Here is a 13,045-nt window from a genome sequence, read left to right on the forward strand (position 1 = left end):
GGAACTCCCTGCCACTTGATATTATTAAGGCCAAGAGCATAGCAGGATTTTAAAGGAAGGGTTACAAGTTTTCCATATAAAAGAAGAATAGGAAGTTTTGGTAGAAGGGATATAAGCCTTCATGCGTCAGGGCATACGCCAACCCAGGGGTCTGTCAGGAACTTCTGCTCTCGGCCGGGTATTCCATCATTGCCCATCGAGGGGGCAGGAAGACCGGTTCTTGCACCTTCCTCGGAAGCAGCTGCTGCTGTCACAGACACAGTTCCAATGCTCGGGCATGCTCAGGCCTTTTATCCTGCGCCGGACTTAAAATGGGTGGAAACGGCCCCTTGAGAGTCCCTCCCCCGCAAGGGCGTCTCCCCAGCCAGTGCGGAGCTGGGGTAAGAGGACCTTGATCCCAGCCCCCGACATCGGGGGGCATTGTCGGAGCACACTGCGCTGTGGCTACTCTATGTCCGCCAGAGGCAACAGCGTGTGAATGAGAGTAGCCCTGAGACTGCACTAGCTAACTCGGGGGCTGGGGGAGGCCTAGAATATGACCGGGGGGGGGGGGGCCCTCTGCAAAGGGGCTTAAAACCACCTCCCACCATCACTGCCACAAACACGGGGTAGGATAGCTGGGAATTGGGCCTCACAATACTGTGCTAGATGAGGTGCTGGTCGAATCCGGCCCAGCAGGTCCTAGGCCAAATTCCTAGTGCCTGTGTGGCATGCAGATTAGAGACTCGCACGGCATCCAAGCCACCATCCATTTGCTGCGCTAGCCACACGTCCAGAGCCTGGCCCTTGGCTCTGCGGGAAGCTGGGTTGCTGCACTGAGGTTACTTTAACTGAATTCTACATTTTAACCCTTTTTTAACCTTGACCTGAGCCGTGAAAGGCGCAGAGTTTTATCCGGCTGGATTCAGCCAAGCCCTGGCGCCCGGGAAGTCATGGGATCTGACCGCACTTTTCCATTTCTGGTTGCTGCAATCTCTGCTTTAGCTCCGCTGCGCCCACCTCCCTGCTTACGGCCGTTAGCTGGACGATAACGGCTCTGCCGAGGTCTGGCTTGTGTCTTTGTCTCCTTGTTGCTCCAACATCCAAACATGCGTTTGAATGCAGCCAAATGCAAGATCGTGTGTCTAGGAGCAAGGAATGCAACTACAAGGGGGACTATATCCTGGAAAGCAATGGCTCCGAAACAGACTGAGGGGTCACGGTGGCTGTCGTCTGGCACGTTTATACTGGACACTCAGTCCAGGCTCTGACTCCGGTTTGAGCCCAATGCCCCCCCCTTGTGTCCACACACAAACTGCTCTGGCTTGGGTCAGCAAGCACTCACCTAGGACCCTGCTAGTGGGGTGCATCCAAGCCCTGCTCCTGGTGTGACTCAGGCCCGAGCCCCATCATTTTGCAGTGTGGACACAGCCCGAGTCGGGCTGCAGACCACGCAGTGCTGTGTGGACGTGTTAGCACGGCTGAGAGACCTTGGCCCAGCACTTGTAAGCTTTGCAAAGCGGTGTGGACGCTCAAGCGTGGGCTTGGAAAGGCCGAGTCCACATGCCGGGGTCCACAGACCCAGGTTCGCAATGCAGTGTAGACACACCCTGTCAATCCCATCCTCGACCTGACAAACCGTTTGAGCAACCATTTCAAGTGCAAGGCCCTGATTGGCTGGCATTGGAGTAGGGCATTCAACCTGGTTTGCTGTATCCCTAGCGACTGTCCTGACCACCGGGCTACCCAGTCTCTCTTTTTGGCCCAGTGGCTAGTTAATGACTTCTACAAAGGGGTGAGATCGAGGCTGATTCTCCAGCCTGGTGGGTGGGGCGCTCCTCGGGGAAATGGGAGACACTGGTTCAATTCCCTGGGCTGGACCATGCCTGGTTCTCATTCTAGTGCTCTAGGCAGGAGAACTGAGCAATCCATGTTTAGTTTTAAAGGGACGGAGTGGAGAGTAATGGTTAGAGCGGGATGGGGCAGGGCGAGTCAGGACCCTTGGGTCCTGTTCCTAGTTCTGGTGGGGTTTAGTGGGTCAGAGCAGGGGGCTGGGAGTCAGGACGCCTGGGTTCTATTCCTGCTCTAGGAGGGGCGTGGGGTGCAGGGGGTTAGAACAAGGGCGGCTGGGAGTTAGGACTCCTGGGTTCCATTCTTTGCTCTGCTATTGGCTCTCTGATCTTAGGCAAGTCAGTATGTCTTATGGAAAAGAGGAGACTAAGGGGGGATATGATAGAAGTATATAAAATCATGAGTGATGTGGAGAAAGTGGATAAGGAAAAGTTACAGAGGGTCCTGTGGCACCTTTAAGACTAACAGAAGTATTGGGAGCATAAGCTTTCGTGGGTAAGAACCTCACTTCTTCAGATGCAAGAAAAGTTATTTACTTATTCCCATAATACAAGAACTAGGGGTCACCAAATGAAATTAATAGGCAGCAGGTTTAAAACAAATAAAAGGAAGTTCTTCTTCACGCAGCGCACAGTCAACTTGTGGAACTCCTTACCTGAGGAGGTTGTGAAGGCTAGGACTATAACAGCATTTAAAAGAGAGAAATTCATGGTGGTTAAGTCCATTAATGGCTATTAGCCACGATGGGTAAGGAATGGTGTCCCTAGCCTCTGTTTGTCAGAGGATGGAGATGGATGGCAGGAGAGAGATCACTTGATCATTGCCTGTTAGGTTCACTCCCTCTGGGGCACCTGGCATTGTCCACTGTCGGTAGACAGGATACTGGGCTAGATGGACCTTTGGTCTGACCCGGTACGGCCATTCTTACGTTCTCAGTTTCCCCATTTGTAAAACAGGGATAGTGCTGAGCAGGTGGGACTGGGAATCCGGACTCCTGGGTTCTATTCATTAGAATGGCCAGACTGGGTCAGACCAAGGGGCCATCTAGCCCAGTATCCTGTCTTCTGACAGTGGCCAGTGCCAGGTGTTTCAGAGGGAATGAACACACCAGGGCAACTATCGAGTGATCTATCCCCTGTCGCCCAGTCCCAGCTTCTGGCAGTCAGAGGTTTAGGGACACCCAGAGCACGGGGTTGTGCCTGTGACCATCTTGGCTAATAGCCATTGACGGACCTGTGCTCCAAGAACTTATCTAGTTCTTTTTTGAACCCAGTAATACTTTTGGCCTTCACAGCATCCTCTGGCAAGGAGTTCCACAGGTTGACTGTGCGCTGGGTGAAGAAATATTTCCTTTTATTTGTTTTAAGCCTGCTGCCTATTAATTTCATTGGGCGACCCCCTGGTTCTTGTGTGATGTGAAGGGGCAAATAGCACTTCCCTAATCCCTTTCTTCACACCAGTCCTATTCCCAGAGGACTTGAACCTGGGTGTCCCATATCCCAGGAACGCCTCCTAACCTCTGGACTGTTGGCTGTTCCAGGCTCTCTCTCTTTGTGTGTCTGTCTGTCTCTCTCTCTCTTCCCCCCCGTGGAGTTTTTGTGAGTAATTTCAAAAGGTCTCGGTTCGTTCCAGTGTGAAATAAAAACAAATTTTGAAACCTTGACATTTTCTGCGGACGGGGATTTGTGCTTTCTGACCAGCCCCCAGCGTTACCTCTGTATACAGCTACCGGGATAGCGTGTCCAAAGTCCAGACAGGAGGGGGGAAAGCTCACAGAGAGTTCAGAGGTGAGCAAGTCGAGATCTGGAAAAGCTGCCTCCCAGCACGAGAGGGAGGGAGCTGTCTATTTAGCTTATTGAAAGGACAGCTAGGAGGCAGCTTGGTCTGGGTGGATAAGCATCCACAGGGGGAGATCTCTGGTGTAAAGGGCTTGGTAACCTACCAGACAAGCCATAACAAGAGGCAGTCACTGGAAGCTGAAGCTAGAGAAAATCAGACTGAAAATAGGACTCCAGTTTTTAACTGGAAAAGGAACTAACCATTGGAACAACTGACTGAGGGGCAGTGGTGGATTCTCCACCGCTTGGAGGCTTTCTGCTGAAATCGGACATTTCTTTCCCGCTCTAGCTCGACCACAAGATATGGGCTGGAAGGGGATTCTCTGGCCTAGGTTATACAGGTCAGACTGGCTGATCAGAATGATGGTCCTTCTCAGCTTAAAATCTCCGAATCACCACAGTAGAGCCCCAGCCCCCCCACCCCCCTGTAGTCACTCCCTGCAGAGTTTCCACCAATCCCACCCCAGATCTCCTTCCCCTTTCTTCACAGAACCCCAAGTACAGCTGAGATTGTCACAATTCCTCTGCCTTTCTGACTGTGGCTCCAGGGCGTCCTGTCTAAATGTATTCCCCCCCCCCGATGTCTGGATGTGACTCTGTTCTGTAATTTATCCCATACGCTCTCCCCGGTGCGATCTTTAATTCGGCGAGGGATAGCTCAGAGCAGTGGCGCTGTGCAGAATGAATGTGGAGGAGCCCCACACCTGGTTCTCATTTGAGCTCTCTTTTGGAGAACGGCGCAAACTATGTTTAGTTTTAAAGGGGAAGAGATGGGATTTAATTGCTAGAGGAGCAGGGATGTGAGAATCGGGACTCCTGGGTTCTATTCCCAGATCTGGGAGGGGAGTGGGAGCCAGGACTCCTGGCTTCTATTCCTAGCTCCGCCATTGACTCTCTGGTTGTAGGGAAAGTCAATATGCCTCAGTTTCCCCAATTTGTAAACCAGGGAAACCGCGGAGCTGGGGAGCAGAAAGGGTTAATATTTATACAGTATCCTGGAGGTGTCGAGTACCGCATACATGATTATATTTGCTGCCCTGTGCTGGTGAGAGGCAAGAAGTGGAACTGATTAGAATCGGAGTGAAAACAACCCAGCTGTGTTCCAGGGTTCCTGAGCGAGGCAGGAAACCCAGCGCATAAATAGGATCTTTGCAATCTCTAACCAGATCAGATCCATTTCCCTGAGGCAGGTTGCCTGATATTGCGCTGCAACTAATCTTAGCCACGAAGCCAGGAGGAAAGTAGGCTAGATTTAAATATATGCCCGGCCTCTTTATGCAGAGTTTTTTTTTTTTTTTTTTTTTTTTAAATGTGGTTTCATATGATTTTAAAAATTGGGAGGGGAGAGGATTTCATACTGTGGAGCCATATTGATCCTCCCACACATGCGGGGTGTCATCAGGGTTGGGGTCATTGGATTCACAGCGCAGTCCTGGTAGCAGTAGTAGGCTGTTATCTTCTATGTGGATCTGCCACTAGAGGGGGAGGAGAGACACATGTTGACTGTGGGTTTCACAGCTATATTCTGACACCAGAGGGATGTTGAGGCTCATGACTGGTCCTCCTCCTATCCCACTCCCTCTTCCTACCTGCCTCTCTTCCGTTCCCCCCATCCAGCCTTCTCATTCCTCACCCTTCTGCATTCCAGCCTGGCAGCTGTCTCCTCTTCCATGCTGCATGGTAACAACAGGGGGAGCACTCGGAGAGCCGGAGAGAATCTCCTTGCTCTTTGTTCTGCATTGCCCCCGCTACCCCCCAGCATCCCCAAGGAGCAATTTCCAGGAGTCCTGCTCAGCCCCTGTAGCCCTGGGCTGGAGCATGTTCAATTGCTCTGTTGGGATGGTGCATGGGCAGTCTGGTTGGCACACAGGACAGATTCTCAGGGGAACAGCAGAAGGCACATCCCTGGCCCCTCTGCCAGATTTCAAGTCCCTGCCCCAAAGCATGGGGGCACTAGAGCTTCTCAACCAAATGGCTGGAAGAAAAAACAATTTTTTTTGGGGGGGGGGGGAGCATGGCCAAAGCGCTGTATTTCCCCCTAACTTTGTTCTCAAAAACAGCTGACCTGTTTTAGCTGAAACTTTCCAGAAAAATTCAGCCGGAGGCTGACACCCAGCATGGAAATTTTCAACCTGAACAGCTAAAGTTATAAGTAGCCGAAAACAGGCTCTTATAATGGAAACTGTCAGACAACCTTAACGATTGACATTGCTTTCTGGGCTGCCGATAACACACCCATGCAAATCACAGATCTAGTGCTCCTTGCCGTTGTATCCCAGGATGTATCTTTCAGCTCCATCCTTTACCAGAGGCTAATCGCGGCTGCTGGCAGTTGGATCGGGATTGGTTTTTCAAACACATTTGTGTGTGTGGATTTAGATGTTTGAAATGCGCCAGCACCAGATATTACAGAGCTTAGCAGGATTCCAAAAAGGATTAGCCATTTATAGGAATAATAAGAACGGTTGCGGCTACACGCGCTGGGATGAAAATTTACATGGGATATAAATCCGCCTGCCTCGGTGTATAATCCCACTGCAAACGGATGGAGATTGGGAGAACTTCCCTCATAGGCAGGTTAGTTGGTCACAGTCCTATCCACAGTGCCTTGCACCTGCCTCTGAAATACCTGGACTAGCCACGGGGAGGGGGCTGCTGGGCAATATGGGGCACTGCTGGGATCTGTCACTTCCTAGGGGGGGATTTTAAAGTTGTTTTCCGGTTTAAAAATCTTTGGGCCAGGAGCTCAGCTGGTGCAAATTGGTGCAGCGCTGTTTGCTCCAATGGAGTGATGCTGACTTACACCAGCTGAGGATCTGGTTCTATTCATTCCAGTGTTGCTGGGCCAACTCCAATAGAGTGACCCCCATTTATACCAGTTGGGGGCCCAGACCCTTAGCGGACATCAGTATCTCAAAGACAATAATTTGGTTTTTATTCTGATAGGGCCCCTTGAAAAAAATTCTTTCCATGCTGTAGGACCAAACAGACCTTTATGGCTGGCATTTTAACTCCCAGGGCTCCTGGGTTCCCAGCTATGGGAGGGGAGTGGGGTCTAGTGGATTGGAGTGGGTAGGAGGAAGGGGGCTGGGATCCAGGACTCCTGGGTTCTATCCCTGGCTCTGGGAAGGGAGCGGGGTCTAGTGGGTTAGAGCAGGAGGGCTGGGAGCCAGGACTCCTGGGTTCCATTCCTCACTCTGGGAGAGGAGCATGAGTTAGTGATTAGACTGTCAAATTGCCAACAGCCTAACTCAGAGCAGGGCTAGCCGACACCGCAGTGAAAACCCCAATGGCTGCCGGTTCGGCCATGGGACCTGTATGGCTGGATCATCTGGCCTTCTGGGAAGGGAAAAGTGCAGCGAACACATGGGTGATGCATGCAGGTCGTTTCAGCCCTTACATGTGTACTTAATGTGGTGCCTACATGCCCCCTTATAGTAAGGTGCCCAGATACTGTGGGGATGGGCGTGGGATAGTAGGATAAGAACCTGACTAGCGCCATTGGAGGATTTGATGGGGCAGAAGGTCCAGTGGCCAAGGCCATTGAGGGCCAGCGGTTTTCCAAAGCCCAGCATCCACACGTGGGACCTCGGCACTCAATTCATTTAGGTCGCTAAATGGAAATTCTGGCCTGGCTTGTGAGTGCTGCCCCCTTCTGGATAGTCCATGTAACAATCATCTCAGGTCCTGCTCTTGCCCCATTAATATAGCACCTGAGCACCCCACAAACTTTTAATGTAAGGATCTTCCCAGCATTCCTATGAGGCAAGGCAGCTATGCCCATTATACAGATGGGGGAAACTGAGGCACAGAGAGCCTGGTGTCCAAGGTCACCCAGGGAGGCTGTGGTGGAGTCTGAGGCTAGAGTCCCGGACTGCTAGGCTATCCTTCCCCCTCCCTCACCAGCCTTGCTCTTTCTCTGCTATCCAGACCCTGCTACGCTGACGCCGAAAGACCTGAAGAAAACAAACCCTCAGCCCCCCCCCCCAGAGTTTTACAGTTTTTTTGAGGTGGGGGGCATAGTTAGGAAATTTGCCATTTTTACATCCAGCCTCTTCACAAAATGGCCGGACTTCACCCATGAGCCTGACACCGAGGGCCTCTGGGAGACAGACGGTGGAAACAGGGGGGGGCAGTTAGGTGCCGGGGTGGAGGTCCGGAATGAGGGGGGGGTATCGCCCCTTCCGTGGGGGTGGGGGTGTGGAGAGATTTATCAGATGTCCCTAGAGCAGCAGGATAATCCCTGATTTTGAATGTCACTCGTGAAGGGGGGGGGGGGACATGGGCTGTATTTATTGAGTACGGGGGTGGATCTGGGATAGGATGGCAATACCCGCCCCACGGCCCCTTTGTCTGCAGCCCCCTGAGCTGTAATTTATTCATCGACGTTGCCGTTGTAGGAGGAATAATTAATTTCCTCCGGCGCTGACCAGGTGTCGCCCCCCCCACTTTCCCCAGGAGCCGTGATAAATGAACCCCCCCCTCAATCTTTGAGCTGAAATTCACCCCAGGCAGAGGGGAAAGCAGCCAGGCGTGAAGCAAAGATAGCGGGGATGGGGGGGGGTACGTGTGCACGTGTCCCCAGTGCAGGGCTGGGGAGCTCTCCCCAGGGTGGTCTATGTTGGAGGGATAGGGGAGGTTTTCCTTTCTCTCCTTTCCCCCACTCGTTCATTCTCTCACTCGTTTTTTTCTCCTTTTGTTGTTGTTGTGTTTTCTGTCTGTCTATCCCCACGTAACCCCATCTGTCCGTCCGTCCCCAACACACCTCTCCTTTTCCCTCTCGCGCCCTCTTGTTCGATTTCGCCTGTCCCGTTCGTTCTCTCCTCCCCTGTCTTTTCCTTCTCTCTCCTGGGGCAGGAGAGCCGGTTTGAAATGTCACCGGAACCCACGGGCTGGGGCTGACGGTGGCCCGGGCTGTGGGCTGATTACACCTTTTATGAACTGACTTGTAGCCAGGCCGCTGTTCGGTTGACGTGGGGTGTTAAGAGTTTGCCTGAACGTGGTGACGCCGATGCTTTAGGGATCCAGGTTTAACGTCCGCTGGCTGTGTTGTGCTTTGTTTTATTCCTGTCTTGGTATTTTAGAACATTTTTTAAAAGTTTTAATGAAATTTGATGTGAATAAAGGTGTTTTTTCATGACGTCTTCTCTCCTTTTCTCCCTGTTCTTCTCTCTCCTTCTCTTCTCTCCTCCTTTTCCTCCTTTCTCTTTCTCTCTGTCTCTTGTTCTCCCCCGCCCCCTCCCGGCTGGCTCTTGCCCCCAACCCCGGCCCCCCCCCCCACCGGCGCCCACCCCGGCTCCTTGCAGCTCAGGAAGTTTCCCACCACCTCCGTTGGGCCCCGGAGTTCTGGGATCCGGCTGCCTCCTGCTTTCCTGACCTTATGGGGCAGGGTAGAGGCCAGCACAGGTTCCAAAGAGCCTGGGGCCCGTCTCCTGGCTCCCTGGGCCTTGTTTCCCTGGGCGGCTGCACACCCCATATCTGGGGGTGGGGGTTGGGGTATCCCAATGCAGTGGGGCCAGGTGGTAGCTGTTTCCCCTCCCCCCCAGCCCTGGAGCTGTCAGCTCCCTCCCTTCCCTGGGGTGAGGGCGTCTTCCCCCCCCCCCCCCCACACTTTTGTCTCCAGCAGAGTTTGAGCGACAGCCCCAAATGGGTCTCATTGTCTCCCCACACCCATCTGTCTGGAGGTCAAAGGTCACCCAGCGGACCCTACCCCCCCATGTGGGCTGTCTGCGGCACATCCCCCCTCCCGCCATGATATCCCCTCCCCCAGGGTGCAAAGTTCAACTGAATGTAAACATGGTGGGGGCGCTCAGGGGCTAGCTGACCCCCCCCTGACTATCTACCGCTGATGGGGGGTGGCAGTTTGAGCCCTGATTTTTGGGAGAGGGCTGAGGGGGTGATGTGCGGCAGTGGCTGCTGGGTGGGGGGCACTGTTAGGGGGGTAGTTGAACCCCCCCAAATGGGGGGGCTTGGAAGGCTCCTGTTGCTGGAGTATCAATGCCTCGCTAACATCCCCCCCTCCTCTGGTTGCTTTCCAGGATGCGCTGCCCGGGCTGATGTGGGAACTGGAGCAGCAAGTAGGGGGGCTGCGGCTGTACCCCGAAAAGGCCTGTGGGGAGGCAGCCGAGACGGACAGCTGGCCCAGCTCGGGTAGGGACCCCGGTGGTGTGATATGGGGGGGGGTGTGTCTCAGATCGGGGGAGAGATGCAGCCGACCCTCACCCCCAGTTATCCCTGCAGGGAAAGGGGACCCCAGAACTGCTTCTCACACCCCAGATTCCAAGCTGAGGCCCTCCCAGGGAACGGGCTGGCTGGCTGCCCCATGGGCTGCTCCCATCCCCCGTCGCAGGTCCACGGTCAGCTGACCCGACCTGCCCCCATCAGCAGTTCCCACAGAACATGGGACCAGTCCCCTCTACTGCTCTGGGGCCAGTGCCCCCCACACATTCCCCAGTTCTCCTTGTCTTCCCTCTGCCCCTCCAGCCTGGTCTATCACTGCCCCCCGCATCACCTGCCTCTCCCTTCCCTGCCCCCAGCTGATGGCTGCCTCATCCCCTCCCCCCAACTGATGGCTGCCCCCCCACGTCCATCCCTGCCCCCCAGCTCATGGCTGTCCCACAAATCCATCCCTGCCCCCCGCAGCTCACAGCTGCCCCCTCAGCTCACAGCTGACATCTCTTGCAGGTTTCTACGAGGGTGCCTCCTCCGCGGTGGCCTCAGACTCGCCGGCCTCCGGCTTCGGGGACTCTTCCGGCTTCCCCTCCGTCTCCGGCTCCTGCTCCCGCATCGGCCAGGCCGAGTCGCGTGGCAGCTACGCCAGTGAGCGCCCCAAGTCCGTGGGTGAGCGGCTGCCTGGCTCCTGAGAGACCAGCGCAGGGCTGGGGTCGCCCTGCTGAGCTGGTGGGGGGAGGGAAGGATATGGGGCCGGACGGGCCCATGGGTCGGGTCCTGGGGGATACCGGGCCGGATGGGGGCTGTGGGTCGGGTCCTGGGGGATACCGGGCCGGATGGGTTGTCAGGGACTGTCCGGTCTTGGCCAAGGAGAGTTGGGGGGTGGCGGACGGGGCTGGCCTGTCTCTGGGGTTGCCTTCGTCCCTATGGGAGCGAAGAGGGCCGAGCACTGCCCCCACCAGCTGGAGCCTCCCTGCATGGGTCTGTCCCTCCCTCTGTCCGCGGGTCTGTCTCTCAGTCCGTCTCTCTCTGTCCCACAGGCGAGGTGGGCAGCAGTGGCAAAGACAGTGCCGGGTGGGGCATGGTTCCCCGCTCCTACTCGGCCCCCTACTCCAGCTCTCAGGACTACCCCTCCGAGCCGCCCCCGCGCCTCCCGCCCCGGGACAGCCTGGACCCCTTCCTGTACCCCAGTCCCCTTCACGCCGTGGCCATGCAGAACCCGCTGCTCCGCGGCCGCCTCTACGACGCCACCCCCTTCTCGCCGGGCCTGGCCTATGGGGCGGAGCAGGCCGGGGGGCTGGAGGAGTTCGGGGGACAGGAGCTGACCTGTTACCCTGAGGCCGCTCACTGCCACAAGGTGGAGAGCTACATCTCGCGGCTGATCCGCCGGCGCAGCCAGCTGGCGCGGGGCGGCAAGCCCCGGACTAGCCTCAACGCCGAGCCGCCTGCCAAGGCAGTGGCCCGCCAGAACAGCTTCTGCAAGAGGCCCTCGGAGCTGCTGGGCCCCCAGGCGGACCGCAAGCACCCCCCGGCCATGGAGCGGGGCAGCAGCACCCCCTCGCCCTGCGGCTACGAGGGCGGGGCCGGCGCGGCTGCCCGGATCTGGTCGTCCTGGGACGCCGCGGCCGAGAGGACGCTGGCCGGCAAGGGGCCCCCCGAAGGCTACGCCCCCCCCCACTCCAGCCTCAAGAAGCCCCCCAAGCTGCAGGCGCTGGCCCACCTCCGGCCTGCCCTGTCGGTGGATCACTACGAGGAGGGGCCGGGCGAGGACGGCGCCCACGCCAGGAATGGCCAGGAACCCGCTCCCTACGAGGAGAGGGGGGGCCGCCCCCCGCTGGCCTGCACCGAGGACGGGGCCTGCCAGATGGTGAAGGCGCAGTACATCCCGGCCCAGCAGCCCCCCCGTGCCCAGCAGGCCCACCGAGGGGCCAAAAAGAAGCCCCCTCCCCTCACCAAGGGGCGCTCGGTGGAGCTGTCACCAGAGCGGGCCCCGGTGACGCCCAGGGAGAGGCCTCGGGCAGCGGCGATGCCCAAGAAGTGCCGCTTCACCGAGGAAGGTGGGGAAGTGCCAGGGGGGCGCCGGGCTAGTGCCAGGAAAGGCTCCCCCCGGGGCAAGAAGGCGGCGCGCTCCCAGTCGGAGAACAGCCTCCTGAACAAGCCGGGCGCCTCGGGCACCAAGTACCACACGGTGGAGAGGGACGAGGTGGTGCTCAAGCCGTCCCGGCAGCGCCGCCCCCACCCCGGCGCCGCCGGCTACCGGAAGTGGCGCTCGACGGCGGAGATCTGCCAGGAGGAGGCGGGCGCTGGGGAGCCGCGGCGGAGCCGGCGGGCGGGGCGGAGCGGTCCGGGCGCCGCCTCGCCCCCCCCGCAACGTGCTGTACGGCTACGCCGGGAGCGACTCGGAGTGCTCGGGCGGGCGGGGCGGCGGGGCGCGGCGGGCCCCCGTGTGCCGGCTGGAGGAGGGACTGGCCTATGGCGACAGCGAGTCCAGCCTGAGCGAGGGCGGCTCGCCCGCCTTCAGCACCGGCTCCAGCGACACGGACGAGAGCAGCGGGCTGGTCTGGCCCCAGCAGCTGTCGCCGCAGCTGGTGGCCAGCGCGGGGCCCGGCCAGGCCGGCGGGCGGCCCAAGGTTTTTGTCAAGATCAAGGCCTCGCACGCCCTCAAGAAGAAGATTATGCGCTTCCGATCGGGCTCCCTGAAAGTGATGACGACGGTGTGAGATCCTGGGTTGGGGGGCGGGGGGGGGGGGTCTAATCCCCCCCCCCCCGCCATCCCCTGCAGCCTGGGGGTGCCCCCGACGCACACCCTCTCCAGCCTCCTCCACCCCCCAACCAACTCTGCCCCATACCGCCCTGGCCTGGGGCAGCCTAACCCATTCCCGGTCTATGCCCCCCTGCCTGGGGGTGCCCCCCAACAAACCCTGCCCCATACCCCTCCTGGCCTGGGGGGGCACTGACCCACCCCCGTCTACACCCTCCAGCTTGGGAGTATCCCCGACCCATACCCCTCCAGCCTGATCCACCACACTCCATACCCCGTGGCCTTTTGAGGGGGGCTTGACTCACCCCCCCCATCTACCCTACCCGTCTGGGAGTGACCCTCTCCCAACCTGCTCCAACCCCTTCAGGATTATCCAGCCCACCCCCACCCTCAGCCTGGGAATGTCGCTTGACCCAACCCCCAGCCTGATCTACACCCTGACCCG

The 13,045-nt window shown here is 57.5% G+C and overlaps 1 protein-coding gene across 1 annotated transcript; it reads left to right on the top strand.

Annotated features, from left to right (window-relative positions):
* Window positions 1–9,706: 9,706 nt before the first annotated feature.
* Window positions 9,707–12,561, top strand: LOC113409260 (dapper homolog 3-like; the record flags this gene model as incomplete). The annotated part of the gene is given in 4 exon segments (XM_026662974.2): window positions 9,707–9,818; window positions 10,353–10,508; window positions 10,880–12,198; window positions 12,200–12,561. Coding segments are annotated over 4 exon segments (1,947 nt in total), but the record flags the coding sequence as incomplete, so codon positions are not given.
* Between the last annotated feature and the right edge of the window lie 484 nt (window positions 12,562–13,045).

This window comes from Terrapene carolina, unplaced genomic scaffold (genome assembly GCF_002925995.2).
Source record: "Terrapene carolina triunguis isolate 2854851 unplaced genomic scaffold, T_m_triunguis-2.0 Scaffold31607, whole genome shotgun sequence".
Lineage (NCBI taxonomy): Eukaryota > Metazoa > Chordata > Testudines > Emydidae > Terrapene > Terrapene triunguis.